General features: G+C 43.7%; 1 protein-coding gene across 3 annotated transcripts in view; it reads right to left on the reverse strand.

The window, feature by feature from the left end:
- Positions 1–19,491, reverse strand: part of LOC110531262 (copine-8) — a 218,791-nt gene that overhangs the window by 59,482 nt on the left and 139,818 nt on the right. For all 3 annotated transcript variants that reach the window (XM_036988908.2, XM_036988907.2, XM_036988906.2), the window contains 2 exons: positions 18,211–18,314; positions 16,229–16,333 (listed from right to left, as the gene is read on the reverse strand). In XM_036988908.2, the coding sequence (XP_036844803.1) occupies positions 16,229–16,333; positions 18,211–18,314 (209 nt within the window). The remainder of the gene's footprint in view (positions 1–16,228; positions 16,334–18,210; positions 18,315–19,491) is intronic.

The following is a 19,491-nucleotide window of genomic DNA, read 5'->3' on the forward strand; positions in this document are numbered from 1 at the left end:
AGTGTGTATGGGTTAGTGTATTAGTGAGTGTGTGTTAGTGAGTGTTTTAGTAAGTGTGTTAGTATGTGTGTGTTAGTGTGTGTGTGTTAGTGAGTGTGAATGTGTTAGTGTGTGTTGGTGTGTTATAGTGTGTGTGTTGGTGTGTGTTGGTGTGTTAGTGAGTGTGTTAGTATGTGTGTTAGTGTGTATGGGTTAGTGTGTTAGTGAGTGTGTGTTAGTGAGTGTGTTAGTGAGTGTGTTAGTGAGTGTGTTAGTATGTGTGTTAGTGTGTTAGTGAGTGGGTTTGTGTGTGTGTGTGTGTTAGTGAGTTTGTTAGTGAGTATGTTAGTGTGTATTGGTTAGTGTGTGTGTGTTAGTGAGTGTGTTAGTGTGTATTGGTTAGTGTGTGTGTGTTAGTGAGTGTGTTAGTATGTGTGCTAGTGAGTGTGTTAGTGAGTGTGTTAGTATGTGTGTTAGTGTGTATTGGTTAGTGTGAGTGTGTTAGTGAGTGTGTTAGTATGTGTATTAGTGTGTATGGGTTAGTGTGAGTGTGTTAGTGAGTGTGTGTATGGGTTAGTGTGTATGGGTTAGTGTGTATGGGTTAGTGTGTATGGGTTAGTGTGTATGGGTTAGTGTGTGTGTCAGAAAGCATCATTAGAATGACTGTAGTCTTTCAAATTGAATTGGCCAATCTGGGATTCAAACAATGTGGCTGTTTGTTTGATAAACAGTTGAGGGATGTGGCTAGAGACAACATATTTTTGGTTGTGATGGAGTAAGACAGCTGAACTAAGCTCATGAGGCATTTTATAAGTTATATTCTTTAGTAATCAATAGTCTAATATATCAGTCATTAAAAACTCCAAAATTTGATGTACAGTGGTTCTTCCTTCCTTTCACAAAGTATCTATTGTCTTAATGGCGCTGTACAATAGCCCATAATGGCGCTGTACAACGTGACCGGTCGGGAGTAGGTTACAGTACTACAGTATGAGCAAAATAATCCTAACATTTCCACACCCTAATTCTAGTCTAACCTATACCCAAACGGAGATTCAGTGAAAATAAAAATCTCATTGATTTATCAAGACCAGTCCCCATGCTTGTCTCAGAGCAGCGCTGTCTTGACATGCGCAAGAGACAGTGGAAATATTTTTCCTTTTAGAGACTATAATACATTGCATCCAGGCCAGGATAACCATAAAATGTCTTTATAAATGACTATCAGAAAGAATGGTGGTACTTATTTATTTTGACCCAAAGCCATGAATGAGTGAGTCTCTCAGCTTTATGTTAGGTGTCGAGGCTATATGACTGAGTCACTCAGCTTTATGTAGGTGCCGAGGCTATATGACTGAGTCACTCAGCTTTATGTAGGTGCCGAGGCTATATGACTGAGTCACTAAACTTTATGTAGGTGCCGAAGCTATATGACTGAGTCACTCAGCTTTATGTAGGTGCCGAGGCTATATGACTGAGTCACTCAACTTTATGTAGGTGCCGAGGCTATATGACTGAGTCACTCAGCTTTATGTAGGTGCCGAGGCTATATGACTGAGTCACTCAACTTTATGTAGGTGCCGAGGCTATATGACTGAGTCTCTCAGCTTTATGTTAGGTGCCGAGGCTATATGACTGAGTCTCTCAGCTTTATGTAGGTGCTGAGGCTATATGACTGAGTCACTCAGCTTTATGTAGGTGCTGAGGCTATATGACTGAGTCACTCAGCTTTATGTAGGTGCCGAGGCTATATGACTGTGTCTTCAACTTGATTATTTAGCAGACATAACTTCCTGCTAATATTCAGTCAACACATGTATCTTAAGAATATCATGGAATATAATTGAACATTTTAGTTTCTCTTACAATAAAAACCTTTGCGTAACAACAGTTTTAGTAAGTAATACTGATGAGTAGTAACATAAAAATATGTGTATTTTTCTGGGTGTGGGCGTGTAGGACAGAGGAAGACCAATTCTTACACTATTGTTCTAAATTCAATCACCTTCTTCATCCTCATCATTCAGTTTATTGAAATTCAATTTTGATGTCGTGCACAATTATCCGTTTCGATTTGGTTTATGTCGCCCATTCATTGTCAGTTAGAGACACATTAGTGCCTTGGGACCCAAAAGTGTAATCAGTGCTCTAACTCCCCCTTGTGGTGGTCTGGAACAATGAAGCAGTGATGCAGGGTACCGTACTAAACCACAAAAAACCTCTAAGTCCCGCGGCATAATCTCAAAAGTTTTAATTGAGGAACGACTGTACCAATCAATCCCAAATTGTCCCTTTGAGATGCCTGAGAGCTGGACTATTAAAAGTCTGACTGTGTGTTTGGTTTCCACATCAGTGAGACAGGCCATTTAAACCTCAGTACGCATTAAGCAACACTGATAATTAAATCAATCATAGCCAGAGAGGTTCACATAACACCCTTGAGATGAATGTTTGAGTGAACGGACATGGAAAATGTTTCAGAAGAGCATTTAAGGGGGGATAGAAACAAATACAAAAATAAATTATCCTATCAAGAGAATTTCATGGTTTTTTTTGAGTGAATGCACGCTAATTACATTCTTTGAAAAATAATAATAAAATAAAGCGAATAAGTCTGAAACAGCCTTCTGTAATCACCATGAATGTGACGTTTAAATGAAGTGGAGCTACGCACAGAAAGACCCACTGATGAATGTAACGTTTAATTGATTTTACATTTAATAGAAACTGAATTTGTGAGTGCAGATGGATGTTTATATCCGAGGAGATAAAGTTAAGACAGAAAGAGTTTCTCAAACTTTTTGGGGTGAGTTGCTCCTCTCCTCCTGCCTGCCAAAGATAGACAACAACCCCCTAAGGGGGGAACACATCACGATAATTATAGTTCCCAAAACAAGTTGGAGGATGCAGGCTGAGAGAGAGAGGTCAGACAGACATAGCCTCTCCTCCACATCACTCAGACACAGATCACATTGGTCCCCCCCAAGGCCATGTCAATCAGCTATCATCTCCCAAACAAGGAGGGGGGAAACACACTGCTACAGTCCTACCCTGCTATCCCTGCCGTAATGTATACTGCCTTAAACACATGGAGAGAGGGAGAGAACCCCTGTCCTAAACTTTTGATTGACAGACACGAGAAGGAACTGATGTATTTTGACATTAGACCAGCTCCTCTGATGATTCCGTACTGATGCGCCTGTCAAAGTCAATTTGCTCTCGTTTCCCTTCTATGTCAATGATGAAACAGAAAAACAACCCGATAACGTTACAACACATCATACATCATACTACATCATACATCTCTATCTATGGCACTACAAACTGAGATCTTAAAAACTCACAACATTTCCATTGTAATTAATATGCGTAGTGAAAGTCTGACGGGAAAACCAGAGCGGCATTTTACTCGCTGTTACAGGTGGCTGACGTGAGACAACATGACTGAGAACATCTGTTGGAGATGGGATGACATGGCTGGTTCAGAAAGATCAGAAAAACCCATTTCATGCATCACAATCGCATACAGCCAATGAAAAAAATAAAAGAACAAGGGCAGAGGATTCCAACAGATGAAATGATGAAACGGAATGGAAAAATAAGTCTATATATGATGTGAGTAAATGAGGTGAGATAAGGGAGGTAAAGGCAAAAAAAAGGCCATGGTAGCGAAGTAAATACAATATAGCAAGTAAAACACTGGAGTGGTAGATTTGCAGTGGAAGAATGTGCAAAGCAGAAATAAAAATAATGGTGTGCAAAGGAGCAAAATAAATAAATAAATACAGTAGGGGAAGAGGTAGTTGTTTGGGCTAAATTATAGGTGGGCTATGTACAGGTGCAGTAATCTGTGAGCTGCTCTGACAGCTGGTGCTTAAAGCTAGTGAGGGAGATGAGTGTTTCCAGTTTCAGAGATTTGTGTAGTTCGTTCCAGTCATTGGCAGCAGAGAACTCGAAGGAGAGGCGACAAAAGGAATAATTGGTTTTGGGGGTGATCAGAGAGATATACCTGCTGGAGTGTGTGCTACAGGTGGGTGTTGCTATAGTAACCAGCAAGCTGAGATAAGGGGGGACTTTACCTAGCAGGGTCTTGTAGATGACCTGGAGCTAGTGGGTTTGGCGACAAGTATGAAGCGAGGAGCAGCCAACGAGAGCGTACAGGTCGCAGTGGTGGGTAGTATATGGGGCTTTGGTGACAAAACGGATGGCACTGTGATAGACTGCATCCAATTTATTGAGTAGGGTATTGGAGGCTATTTTGTAAATTACATCGCCAAAGTCGAGGATCGGTAGGATTGTCTGTTTCACGAGGGCATATTTGCAGCATGAGTGAAGGATGCTTGTTTGCGAAATTGGAAGCCAATTCTAGATTTAACTTTGGATTGGAGATGTTGGATATGAGTCTGGAAGGAGAGTTTACAGTCTAACCAGACACCTAGGTATTTGTAGTTGTCTACATACTCAAAGTCAGAACTGTCCAGAGTAGTGATGCTGGACGGGCGGGCAGACCTGGATAGTAGGACAGAACTCTGCAGGCTATCTCTACAGTAGATTGCAACACAGCCCCCCTTGGCCGTTCCATCTTGTCTGAAAATGTTGTAGTTAGGGATGGAGATTTCAGAGTTTTTGGTGGTCTTCCTAAGCCAGGACTCAGACACGGCTAGGACATCCGGGTGTGCAGAGTGTGCTAAAGCAGTGAATAAAACAAACTTAGGGAGGAGGCTTCTAATGTTAACATGCATGAAACCAAGGCTATTGCGGTTACAGAAGTCATCAAAAGAGAGCGCCTGGGGAATAGGAGATGCAGGTCCTGGATTAACCTCTATATCACCAGAGGAAGAGAGGAGGAGTAGGATAAGGGTACTGCTAAAAGCTATGAGAATTGGTCGTCTAGGACGTCCGGAACATAGAGTAAAAGGAGGTTTCTGGGGGCCATAAATAGCTTCAAGGTATAATGTACAGACAAAGGTATGGTAGGATGAGGATATAGTGGAGGTAAACCTAGGCATTGAGTGATGATGAGAGAGATATTGTCTCTAGAAACATAATTGAAACCAGGTGATGTCATCGCATGTGTGGGTGGTGGAATTTAAGGGTTGGATAAGGTATATTGAGCAGGGCTAGAGGCTCTACAGTGAAATAAGCCAATAAACACTAACCAGAACAGCAATGGACAAGGCATATTGACATTAAGGAGAGGCATGCTTAGCCGAGGGATCATAAGGGTCTAGTGAGTAGTGAGGTTGGTTGGGGTCACAGCGATTCAGACAGCTAGCCGGGCCATCGGTAGCAAGCTGGCAGAGGATGGAGGTCTGTTTTTAGCCACCTCGTGCGTTTCTGTCGGTAGATTAGTGGTGTTCCAGGTGGTAGAGGGGATCAATACAATTGGCAAAATAGATATAGTTATAGTGACCCAAGAAAATTGTCCGATAGACCTATTCAGATAGCAGCCGATAAGACAGCAGATGGGCGTTCAGGTAACGTCGCGACGGAGGGGCCAGTTGGATAACTCCCTCTGGCAGATAACGTCGGTAGTCCAGTCGTGAAGGCCCGGTGGGGCTCCGCGTTGGCAGTAAAACGGGTATGGATAGGTGATTGTAGCCCAGGAGTGGCTGATGGAACTCTTCAGCTGGCTAGCTCCGGAAAAATTGATGTTTGCTCCGGGACCGACGTAAGCAATAGTCACTCGGATAGCAGCTAGCTAGCTGCAAGATCCAGGTGTAAATGTCCAGAGCTTGCGGTAGAAATCCGGGGATATGGAGAGAAAATAGGTCCGGTATGCTCTGGTCTGAGTCGCGTTTTACAAAACTGGCGATAGCTTTTCGAGCTAAAGGATAGCTGATGACCACCAACCGTGGTTAGCTGAAGACTAACGTTAGCCAGTAAACTGGCTAGCTTCTAGCTAGCTTCTGGCTAGCTTCTTGCTAGCTTCTGTTGTTGATTTCAGATTTGAGGTGAATAATACTTTCTTTTTTTTTTAATTGGTGAGGCGGGTTGCAGGACAGTGTTTTGAAGTTGAGATTTTTTAGAAAAAATATATATATAAAAGATATGCAAAGAAAAGTTGTAAATATATATATATATATATATATATATATATACACGGGACACGACAAGACGAGGACAAAGGACGTCTGACTTCTATGCCATCTTGGGTAAAAATAATCTATACCCCCAGCTCAATACAGTATCTAAAGATGATACCTTCCCATCTCTTTCTCAAGGTGAAGAGAGAGAGGGGCCAGGGAGAGAGAGTTATGTGGGGTGGGAAGAGGACGTGAAAGTGCAGAGATGGGGAGAGAGAGAAAGGAGGGGGGAGGGGGTCAGACCACAGCTGATGTGGTCATGGGTAATTTTATGGGAATTTCCGTTCCAGTAATTCTCTTTTCTATGGTTGAAACCGAACCCAAGGAAGAAGGGTGACCATGGACTCCTGTGGTGTGGGAGAGGCTCTGATAGGGCCTGGGTTGATGACTGTCCACGGACTCCTATTGTGTGGAAGGCTCTGATAGGGACTGGGTTGATGTGTGGGCTGTCTAGCATCACACAATCACAGATACTGCAGTTGTCCACTTCATACAGATTTAAGTCTGGGCACTACAGGATTAACACCTGCAATCTTCCTCTCTCGCCTCCATCTCGTTCCATCTCTCTCTCTTTCGCTCCATCTCTCTCTTTCTCTCGCTCCATCTCCCTCTCTTTCGCTCCATCTCTTTCTCTCTCTCTTTCTCTCTCTCTCTCTCTCTCTCTCGCTCCATCTCGCTCTCTTTCGCTCCATCTCTCTCTCTCTCTCTCTCTCTCTCTCCCCCATCTCTCTCTCTCTCTCGCTACATCTCTCTCTCTTTCGCTCCATCTCTCTCTCTCTCGTTCCATCTCTCTCGCTCTCTCTCTCTCTCCCCCATCTCTCTCTCTCTCGCTCCATCTCTGTCGCTCTCTCGCTCGCTCGATCTCTCTCTCTCTCTCTCTCCCCATCTCTCTCTCTCTCTCTCCCCCATCTCTCTCTCGCTCCATCTCTCTCTCTCTCTCTCTCTCTCTCTCTCTCTCTCTCCCCCATCTCTCTCTCTCTCTCGCTCCATCTCTCTCTCTCGATCTCTCTCTCCTCATCTATGTACTTTCACTACCTCTTCTCACTCTCTCCTTTCCTCCCAAAGAGATGGCTTGTGCCCCAAATTGCACCTTATTTCCCTATGTAGTGCACTACTCCTGACCAGGGCCCATAGGTATCGAGTCTCTGGTCTAAAGTAGTGCACTAGATAGGGTGTCATTTGGGACGTAATCCTCTGGAAGAAGCAGTCAATCAGAGCCTTATCTGAAATGCTATTGCTAACCCTGCAGATCAATGAGCAGCCAAGCTCCAGCAGGCAGTTAGAGAGAGATAGGGGTGTAATAACTTTACATTTGAGCCACAGATAAAATAACAATAAAAAAATCAAATCTAAATTCGCTTCGGCTGACACATTTTGAAATGATTACACCAATATCAAAATTGTGCCACCGCCCACATTCTCCCATTATGAGTGTGTGTGTGTGTGAGTGTGTTATAGTGTGTGTGTGTGTGTGTGTGTCCTACCTGTCGAAGTCTCCATTGCAGAGATGGATAAGGCCTCTATGTCCATCTCTTTGTGTCTGTTACTCCCGTGCATTACGCACTCCTGCCACCATCATTACGCACTCCTGCTCCCCTCGTCATGCGCATCAGAGATTCATTACACTCACCTAGACTCACTCCCCTGTGTTTATTTCCTCCCCTATTTCTGTCTGTTGTCGAGGTTGTTCCCCGCCTCTGCATTAATGTTCGTATGTCGTTGTGTTACCGGGTTCTGACGCTGTTCATGTCCTGTTCCATGTCTGTGCTACATTAAATGTTCAACTTCCTGTACCTGCTTCTCATCTTCAGCGTCGGTTCCTACAGTGTCTATCCCTCTGTGTCTATCTCTCTATGTCTATCTCTCTCTGTCTATCTCTCTGTGTCTATCCCTCTGTGTCTATCTCTCTGTGTCTATCTCTCTGTGTCTATCTCTCTGTGTCTATCCCTCTGTGTCTATCTCTCTGTGTCTATCTCTCTGTGTCTATCTCTCTGTGTCTATCCCTCTGTGTCTATCTCTCTGTGTCTATCCCTCTGTGTCTATCCCTCTGTGTCTATCTCTCTGTGTCTATCTCTCTGTGTCTATCCCTCTGTGTCTATCTCTCTGTGTCTATCTCTCTGTGTCTATCTCTCTGTGTCTATCCCTCTGTGTCTATCTCTCTGTGTCTATCTCTCTGTGTCTATCTCTCTGTGTCTATCCCTCTGTGTCTATCTCTCTGTGTCTATCCCTCTGTGTCTATCCCTCTGTGTCTATCTCTCTGTGTCTATCTCTCTGTGTCTATCCCTCTGTGTCTATCCCTCAGTGTCTATCCCTCAGTGTATATCCCTCTGTGTCTACCTCTCTGTGTCTACCTCTCTGTGTCTATCCCTCTGTGTCTATCCCTCTGTGTCTATCTCTCTGTGTCTATCTCTCTGTGTCTATCTCTCTGTGTCTATCTCTCTGTGTCTATCCCTCTGTGTCTATCTCTCTGTGTCTATCCCTCTGTGTCTATCCCTCTGTGTCTATCTCTCTGTGTCTATCTCTCTGTGTCTATCCCTCTGTGTCTATCTCTCTGTGTCTATCTCTCTGTGTCTATCTCTCTGTGTCTATCCCTCTGTGTCTATCTCTCTGTGTCTATCTCTCTGTGTCTATCTCTCTGTGTCTATCCCTCTGTGTCTATCTCTCTGTGTCTATCCCTCTGTGTCTATCCCTCTGTGTCTATCTCTCTGTGTCTATCTCTCTGTGTCTATCCCTCTGTGTCTATCCCTCAGTGTCTATCCCTCAGTGTATATCCCTCTGTGTCTACCTCTCTGTGTCTACCTCTCTGTGTCTATCCCTCTGTGTCTATCCCTCTGTGTCTATCTCTCTGTGTCTATCTCTCTGTGTCTATCTCTCTGTGTCTTTCAATTCAAATCCAATTGCTTTATTGGCATGACTAAGGCTGTGGCGGCTATGACATTTTGTCACCCGGTTATTGTCATGCAAAAGATTTGCTGGTCTCAATGTAATTGACCGTTAACGACCATAAACACATGTATCATCTCCAGGCCTCCATGCATTCACAGGTGAGAGCCTTTGGAACATCTACATTTAAAAAGTTTAACATATCAATATAATATACGTCATCAAAATAAATCCATGATTTCTTTTTGGCAGGTCTAAAAAAGACATTATGATGTGAATAAAACGCATTTCAGAAGAACAGAATATGAATTGGCCTATGCTCTATAGGCTGTAGGCTTGTTCATTTAACTGACAAGATTTGTTTTGAAGTTCCGTGCCATTATTTTATATTCTATGAGTTTCTAGTAAGAACATAATTGAACTTAGCTGAATAAAATAGAAAGGACATTTTTCCCATTCTAGAGTGAGAGTGTACATATGAACAGGCTATGTTGAGCATAAAAGTCATTTGAAACAGGTTCCTGTAAACTAGATTCAGAGTTATTTGGCAACTTTAGTTGTGAATGATACAAACCTTAGAATGTCTTAGAGATGAACACATATATGGGCTGCAAGATGCGACCAAAGGCAGTTAATGAGTTGAGAAAGTCTCAAAAAGAAGAAGCTTGTGCTCTGTTCCTTTCCTCAGGCTGCACAGCTGTTCTCTCATCAAGTGATCATCATTTTCACCCATCAGACTATTGTCAATTTAATTGAGTCTTTATTAAACATGTACAATTATTTTTCAATTTAGAAATGGGAAGGAACAGGGGCAAAAATACACGTATGCACTGATACACACGCACACACACTACATGTTAAAGGTTTTTAAATGTATGTAAATTGTCTTTTCCACTGTGTGAGGAGTATGCAGCCTCTCGCTGTGCAACAGGTAATATACTGCCCAAATATACTGCCCAAATATACTGCCCAAATATACTGCCCAAATATACTGCCCAAATAAACTGCCCAAATATACTGCCCAAATATACTGCCCAAATATACTGCCCAAATATACTGCCCAAATATACTGCCCAAATATACTACCCAAATATACTGCCCAAATATACTGCCCAAATATACTGCCCAAATATACTGCCCAAATAAACTGCCCAAATATACTGCCCAAATATACTGCCCAAATATACTGCCCAAATATACTGCCCAAATAAACTGCCCAAATATACTGCCCAAATATACTGCCCAAATATACTGCCCAAATATACTGCCCAAATATACTGCCCAAATAAACTGCCCAAATATACTGCCCAAATATACTGCCCAAATAAACTGCCCAAATAAACTGCCCAAATATACTGCCCAAATATACTGCCCAAATATACTGCCCAAATATACTGCCCAAATAAACTGCCCAAATATACTGCCCAAATATACTGCCCAAATATACTGCCCAAATAAACTGCCCAAATATACTGCCCAAATATACTGCCCAAATATGCCAGGGACTCTCTAACCCTGTTCCTGCTGCTACCCAGTGTTTAATTAAATCTGTTCCGTGACATCGATAGGAACATGTTTTCACAATGAAAAACATTTAATTAAACTGTTTACAGCCCCTCTCTCTGCGTGCTGGAGAAAGGAATGAAGGAGAGAGAGGAGGAGATGGAAACGCGTGGTGGTGAGATATTCTGTCGCTAAAGGTAATGTGCCAGCATATTCATTATCTGAAAATGTTAAAAAAAAATGCCCTAACACTAGGCTTTTCAAAATCCAATACAAGATCACTATAATCTAGGCTAACTCTGCACAATAATGAACCAAAAGTGTCGCCGAGGCCTATAAGATATCTCCCAGACTGGAGCGTAAGGTAACCAGTCCATCCAGTATGCATTGTCCACACTCAAAGGTGATTACTATAATTTAATTATATAAATATATATATACTGTGAGAGACAGAATCTAAAACAAAAATCCAGAAAATCACATTGTATGATTTTTAATTAATTAATTTGCATTTTATTGCATGACATGTATTTGATCACCTACCAACCAGTAAGAATTCCGGCTCTCACAGACCTGTTAGTTTTTCTTTAAGAAGCCCTCCTGTTCTCCACTCATTACCTGTAATAACTGCAACTGTTTGAACTTGTTACCAGTATAAAAGACACCTGTCCACACACTCAATCAAACAGACTCCAACCTCTCCAAAATGGTCAAGAACAGAGAGCTGTGTAAGGACAGGGATAAAATTGTAGACCTGCACAAGGCTGGGATGGGCTACAGGACAATAGGTAAGCAGCTTGGTGAGAAGGCAACAACTGTTGGTGCAATTATTAGAAAATGGAAGAAGTTCAAGATGACTGTCAATCACCCTCGATCTGGGGCTCCATGCAAGTTCTCACCACGTGGGGTATCAATGATCATGAGGAAGGTGAGGGATCAGCCCAGAACTACACAGCAGGACCTGGTCAATGACCTGAAGAGAGCTGGGACCACAGTCTCAAAGAAAACCATTAGTAACACACTACGCCGTCATGGATTAAAATCCTGCAGCGCACGCAAGGTCCCCCTGCTCAAGCCAGCGCATGTCCAGGCCCGTCTGAAGTTTGCCAATGACCATCTGGATGATCCAGAGGATGAATGGGAAAAGGTCATGTGGTCTGATGAGACAAAAATAGAGCTTTTTGGTCTAAACTCCACTCGCCGTGTTTGGACGAAGAAGAAGGATGAGTACAACCCCAAGAACACCATCCCAACCGTGAAGCATGGATGTGGAAACATCAGTCTTTGGGGATGCTTTTCTGCAAAGGGGACAGGATGACTGCACCGTATTGAGGGGAGGATGGATGGGGCCATGTATCGTGAGATCTTGGCCAACAACCTCCTTCCCTCAGTAAGAGCATTGAAGATGGGTCGTGGCTGGGTCTTCCAGCATGACAACGACCCGAAACACACAGCCAGGGCAACTAAGGAGTGGCATCATAAGAAGCATCTCAAGGTCCTGGAATTCTCACGGGAATTCCACTAACGGGCTGTATGTAGCCAAATGTAGCTGCTGCTCATTCCGTTTGCCCGAAAATGTATTAATGGTTAAAAAAAGTAAGGCCTGCATCCATAGAGACACATATCATCTCTACTGGTAGTACTGCTACCACCAGCAGTACTACACCTGCACCTGTCGATGACACAAGTTGTTCTGCTTCCATAGAGACACATACCAGCTCTACTGGTAGTACTGCTACCACCAGCAGTACTACACCTGCACCTGTCAACGACACAAGTTGTTCTGCTTCCACGAGCACATCCAATGCTAGCATCAGTAATTCTACATTTGTTGTTAGCCCAGCTAGCATGGACACTGACATTTGTGAATCTGATGCAGCCGAAGAGCTACTGCCCCCTTACCCGGGAAAGCAACAAGCTACTGCCCCCTTACCAGGGAAAGCACCAAGCAACTGCCCCCTTACCCAGGAAAGCACCGAACAACAGACAGGGACGTCGGACCATAAAAGATGCGCAAATATGATGAGAACTATTCATTTTGGGTTCCCTTATATTGGGAGTAGTGCTTTTCCTCAGCCACGGTGTGTTATATGTGCAAAAGTACTATGTCACAACTCGATGAAACCTTCACTCTTTTAGAAACAAAACATGCCAATTTGAAAAATAAACCACAGGAGTTTTTTGAGCGAGAAATAAGATGACTTTCGAGTACTAAGATGTATAAAAGCAACAGATACCGTTCATAAGAAGGGGCTAGAAGCATCTTATATGGTGAGCTACCGAGTGGCTAGGACAGGCAAGCCCCATACTATTGAGGAGGACTTAATTCTTCCTGCTGCCGCGGATGTGGCTGGGACAATGCTGGGGGAAAAGGCCCAAAAAAACTATACAGACAATGACTTCATCAAACAACACTGTTTCACAACGCATCAGTGATATGGCAGGACATGTTTTGAAACAATTACTGCTTCACATACAAGCCAGTGAACTCTATGCATTACAGCTGGATGAATCAACAGACGTGGCAGGCCTGGCACAGCTCCTAGTATATGTCCGTTACGTTTAAGGGGGGGGGGGGGGGGTCAATTAAGGAAGACATCCTCTTCTGCAAACCACTGGAAACCAGGACAACATGAGAATATTTTTAAAAGTACTGGACAGCTTTGTGATAAATGGACTTTGGTGGTCAAGATGTGTTGGTATCTGTACTGATGGAGCAAAAGCCATGACAGAGAGACATAGTGGACTGGTAACGTGCAAGCAGTTGCTCCCGACGCCCCTTAGCTACACCGCAGCATCCACCGAGAGGCTCTTGCTGCCAAGGGAGTGCCTGACAGATTGAAAGACGTTTTGGACACTACAGTGAAAATGGTTAACTTTGTTAAAGCAAGGCCCCTGAACTCTCGTGTATTTTCTGCACTATGCAATGATATGGGCAGTGACCATGTAATGCTTTTACAACATACAGAAGTGACCTGGTTATTAAGGGGCAAAGTATTGACACATTTTTTTAAATTGAGAGACGAGCTTAAAGTTTTCTTTACTGACCATCATTTTCACTTGTCTGACCGCTTGCATGATGACAAGTTTCTCACACGACTGGCCTGTCTGGGTGATGTTTTTTCTCGCCTGAATGATCTGAATCTAGGATTACAAGGACTCTCCACAACTATATTCAATGTGCAGGACAGACTGTGTGTGGAAAATGATTTAAGACTGAGACTCTCTCCAGTACAACCCAACATTGCCGAGTTATGTGCATCTTTTCAAGCACACCCTTCTCATTAACCTGTGATGAATTATTCGCAAATTGTGGATGAACAAATAAAGTTTTATATGTAAGATGGTTAAATAAAGAGCAAAATTATTGATTATTATTCTATTATTATTTGTGCCTGGTCCTATAAGAGCTGTTTGTCTCTTCCCATGAGCTAGGTTGTGACAAAAACTCACACTCATTCTTATGTTTAATAAATCTATCATATAGTGTGTGTGTGGCAGGCTTACAATGAAAAAAACAACATTTGAGAGTGCGCTGACCCTGGTGATAGAGGGGGTACAGCTGACCCTGGTGATAGAGGGGGTACAGCTGACCCTGGTGATAGAGGGGGTACAGCTGACCCTGGTGATAGATGGGGTACAGCTGACCCTGGTGATAGAGGGGGTACAGCTGACCCTGGTGATAGAGGGGGTACAGCTGACCCTGGTGATAGATGGGGTACAGCTGACCCTGGTGATAGAGGGGGTACTGCTGACCCTGGTGATAGAGGGGGTACAGCTGACCCTGGTGATAGAGGGGGTACAGCTGACCCTGGTGATCGATGGGGTACAGCTGACCCTGGTGATAGAGGGGGTACAGTTGACCCTGGTGATAGAGGGGGTACAGCTGACCCTGGTGATAGAGGGGGTACAGCTGACCCTGGTGATAGAGGGGGTACAGCTGACCCTGGTGATAGATGGGGTACAGCTGACCCTGGTGATAGAGGGGGTACAGCTGACCCTGGTGATAGAGGGGGTACAGCTGACCCTGGTGATAGATGGGGTACAGCTGACCCTGGTGATAGAGGGGGTACAGCTGACCCTGGTGATAGAGGGGGTACAGCTGACCCTGGTGATAGATGGGGTACAGCTGACCCTGGTGATAGAGGGGGTACAGTTGACCCTAGTGATAGATGGGGTACAGCTGACCCTGGGGCTAGAGGGGGTACGCAGCTGGAGGTTGAATGTTTGAAGGGGTACGGAAGTATAAAAAGTTTGGGTACCACTGGGCTAGACCAATTATGTACCAAAGACATCTTAAATCAGTTTGTTTTATGTTTTTCAGCCATGCATTATATGCGGTAGGCTATGTATTGTATAACAGCACAATCATTATCTTATTTCAGTTTTTTGGGGGGGGGTAGGCTCAATGCAGTGCCTTCAGAAAGTATTCATACCCCTTGACTTATTCCACATTTTGTTGTGTAACAGCCTGAATTCAAAATGGATTAAATCGATTTTTCCCCCCTCACCGATCTACACACAATACCACATAATGACAAAGTGAAAATATTTATTGAAAATGAAATACTGAAATATCTCATTTACATAAGAATTCAGACTTCTGAGCCAATAATTTGTAGAAGCACCATTGGCAGCTATTACAGCTGACTTTCTGGGTAAGTCTCTCAGAGCGATTACAGCTGTGAGTCTTTCTGGGTAAGTCTCTCAGAGTGATTACAGCTGTGAGTCTTCCTGGGTAAGTCTCTCAGAGTGATTACAGCTGTGAGTGTTTCTGGGTAAGTCTCTAAGAGCGATTACAGCTGTGAGGGTTTCTGGGTAAGTCTCTAAGAGCTTTCCACATCTGGATTGTGAACATTTGCCCATTATTATTTTCTAAATTCTTCAAGCTCTGTCACATTGGTTGTTGATCATTGCTTGACAATCATTTTCAGGTCTTGCCATAGATTTTCAAGTAGATTTAAGACACAACTGTAACTCTGCCACTCAGGAACATAGACTGTCTTCTTGGTAAACAACTCCAGTGTAGATTTGGCCTTGTGTTTTAGGTCATTGTCCTGCTGAAAGGTGAATTAATCTCCCAGTGTCTAGTGGAAAGCAGACTGAACCAGGTTTTCTTCTAGGATTTTGCCTGTGCTAAGTTTCATTACGTTTCTTTTTTTATCCTGAAAAACTCCCCAGTACTTAACGATTACAAGCATACCCATAACATGATGCAGCCACCACTATGCTTGAAAATATGGAGAGTGGTACTCAGTAATGTGTTGTATTGGATTTGCCCCAACCATAGCCACATTTTTTGCAGTATTACTTTAGTGCCTTTTTGCAAACAGGATGCATGTTTTGGAATATTTTTTATTCTGTACAGGCTTCCTTCTCTTCACTCTGTCAATTAGGTTAGTATTGTGGAGTAACTGCAATGTTGTTGATCCATCCTCAGTTTTCTCCTATTACAGCCATTAAACTCTGTAACTGTTTTAAAGTCACCATAGGCCTCATGGTGAAAACCCTGAGCGGTTACCTTCCTCTCCAGCAACTGAGTTAGGAAGGAAGGGTATCTTTGTAGTGACTGGGTGTATTGATACACAATCCAAAGTGTAATTAATAATATCACCATGCTCAAAGGGATATTCAATGTCTGTTTTGTTTTTTTACCCATCTACCAATAGGTGCCCTTCATTGCGAAGCATTGGAAAACCTCCCTAGTCTTTGTGGTTGAATCTGTTTTTGAAATTCTACCTGTATGTGTGTGTGTTATAGCGTGTGTATAACAGTACCTATCGAAGTCTCCGTTGCACAGTGCTCTGACAGGAATGGCGATGGCCTGCCACACTGGGTTTAGAGTGTTCTTCACAACCTCCGTCTTGTGGCAGATAGTAAACCTGGACAGACGGAAGAATGAATACAGCCTGACAACAACTTCCCCAACACCTAGCACCTACTTAACTCTATCCCTAACACATCTTCCCCAACACCTAGCACCTACTTAACTCTATCCCTAACACATCTTCCCCAACACCTAGCACCTACTTAACTCTATCCCTAACACATCTTCCCCAACACCTAGCACCTACTTAACTCTATCCCTAACACATCTTCCCCAACACCTAGCACCTACTTAACTCTATCCCTAACACATCTTCCCCAACACCTAGCACCTACTTAACTCTATCCCTAACACAACTTCCCCAACACCTAACACCTACTCAATTTACACACAATACCCCATAATGGCACAAAAACAGATTTTAAGAATTGTTTGCAAATGTATAAAAAAATTAAAAAAACAGAAATATCACATTTACATAAGTATTCAGACCCTTTACTCAATACTTTGTTTAAGCACCTTTGGCAGTGATTACAGCCTCGAGTCTTCTTGGGTATGATGCTACAAGCTTGGTACACCTGTATTTGGGGGGGTGGTTCTCCCATTCTTCTCTGGAGATCCTCTCAAACTCTGTCAGGTTGGATGGGGAACGTCGCTGCACAGCTATTTTCAGGTCTTTCCAGAGATGTTTGATCGGGTTCAAGTCCGTGCTCTGTCTGGGCCATTGAAGGACATTCTGTCTGGGCCACTCCCGTGTTGTCTTGGCTGTGTGCTTAGTGTCGTTGTCCTGTTGGAAGGTGAACCTTCGCCCCAGTCTGAGGTCCTGAGTGCTCTGGAGGAGGTTTTCATCAAGGATCTCTCTGTACTTTGCTCCGTTCATCTCCGTTCATGATGCTGCCACCACCATGCTTCACCGTAGGGATTGTGCCAGGATTCCTCCAGATGTGGCGCTTGGCATTCAGGCCAAAGAGTTCAATCTTGGTTTCATCAGACCAGATAATCTTGTGTCTCATGGTCTGAGAGTCCTTTAGGTGCCTTTTTGGCAAACTCCAAGTGGGCTGTCATGTTCCTTTTACTGAGGAGTGGCTTCCATCTGGCCACTCCACCATAAAGGCCTGATTGGTGGAGTTCTGCATAGATGGTTGTCCTTCTGGAAGGATTTCCCATCTACACAGTGGAACTCTAGAGTTCTGTCAAAACTCTGAAATAATCATGTAGTAAGCTAAAAAGTTTTACACAAATCAAAATATATTTTATGTTTGAAATTTTTCAAATAGCCACCCTTTGCCTTGATGACAGCTTTGCACACTCTTGGCATTCTCTCAACCAGCTTGATGAGATAGTCACCAGGAATGTTTTTCAATTAACAGGTGTGCCTCCTTAAAAGTTAATTTGTGGAATTTCTTTCCTTAATGCGTTTGAGCCAGTCAGTTGTGTTGTGACAAGGGAGGCTGAATACCAAATTGTGCCCAGGAGCCCTGACCTCCAGGGGGCCTCCCATTAATCATGTTAGTCACTCTCACTCAGATATCATTAACACCACATCAAATTTGTAGAATTGCAGAAAATGTGCTTCACAACTACACATGTTTCTCTCCAACCCCTGGCAAAATTGGTAGAATTTCAGGAAACTTGCTTTAAAACTGCAGCATTTTCTCTTCGACCTATGGTATAATGTGTAGAATTGTAGGAAATAAATGTAATATTTTCTATCCGCCCTATGGTATAATGTGTAGAATTGTAGGAAATAAATGTAATATTTTCTATCCGCCCTATGGTATAATGTGTAGAATTGTAGGAAATAAATGTCATATTTTCTCTCTGCCTGTCAAGAGGTGGGGTCACTACAACATTTTGCCCTCATACTTCTCTTTGGTAAAACAGTAGATTAGAGCCAGAAAACAAACAGAAAAACAGGAATGAAGAACTCACGTTCCATCCTCGTTACTCCGGTAGAAGACCAGGAAGGGGTCCGACTTCCCAAAGAAGTCTTTCCTGTCCAGCTTGTGGGCACAGAACTGCATGGTGGCAACTTCCTGGAGCAGAGAGAGAGAGAGAGAGGAAGAGGGAGAAAGAGAGAGGGGGGGGGCAGAGAGAGGGGGGGCAGAGAGAGGGGGGGCAGAGAGAGAGGGAAAGAGGGAGAAAGAAGGATGGGCAGAGAGAGAGGGGAAGCGGGTGAAAGAGAGAGAGAGAGAGGGAGGAGGGGCAGAGAAAGGGAGGGCAGAGAAGGGGGGGTCAGAGAGAGAGTGAGGGGGACAGAGAGAGAGCGAGAGAGAGAGAGAGATGGAGGGTGGATGGGTGGGAGATGGAGGGAGGCAGAGCGAGAGAGTGAGAGGGACAGAGAGAGAGAGAGAGAGAGAGAGATGGAGGGTGGGAGATGGAGGGAGGCAGAGCGAGAGAGAGTGAGAGGGACAGAGAGAGAGAGAGAGAGAGAGAGATGGAGGGTGGGAGATGGAGGGAGGCAGAGCGAGAGAGGACCAAGAGAGAGAAGGGAGAAATAGACAGAGAGAGGGGACAGAGAGGGAGAGAGAGGAGACATTACATTGTAAATCTCCAGTAGGATTGCAGGTTCTCTGTATGCTTCCTGTTGTGTTTTGTATATGGTGTCTTGTGCCAAGATATAAAAGCACTGAACGACCAAATAAACCCATTAGCTGCATCCTAATAAGCAACACGCCACAGCAGCACCGCATAGCCAGTGAGCCCTGATTTTCAAATCCAAAATCCTAGCTAAAAAACAGACACATTAATAATTATTACTCGAGTCGTGTCCTGCATTCAAAACCAGGAGTATCGAAAAGCAGCGTTTAAAATGTAATGCGCAACCTTGTGGTTGTGAAGGTTGTGATTACAGCCCTAAATGCCTGAGAGTGCATACAAAATGGGGCTCTGAAATAGAATAGGTTTAGAAAATGAAAATGGCCTTTATGTCTCTGTATGGAGGGTGGGATAGAGGGGGTTTAGTTCAGCTAATGATACATTTTAAAGCCTGGTATTATTATCATAATCACACTCATTCTGGCAGCATTTAAGTGTTCACGCACCGCCATTATGGTGACAATGGGGTACGTCCCAAATTGTACCCCATTTCCTACGTAGAGCACTCCTTTTGACCTCTGCCAATAGGGTGTCCCACACGGCTCTAATCGGAAGTAGCGCACTGTTAGAGACAAGGGTGCTATTTGGTACACATTAAAATGAATGCGCCCCAAC

Source organism: Oncorhynchus mykiss, chromosome 9 (genome assembly GCF_057628025.1).
Source record: "Oncorhynchus mykiss isolate SJ-2025 chromosome 9, ASM5762802v1, whole genome shotgun sequence".
Classification (NCBI taxonomy): domain Eukaryota; kingdom Metazoa; phylum Chordata; class Actinopteri; order Salmoniformes; family Salmonidae; genus Oncorhynchus; species Oncorhynchus mykiss.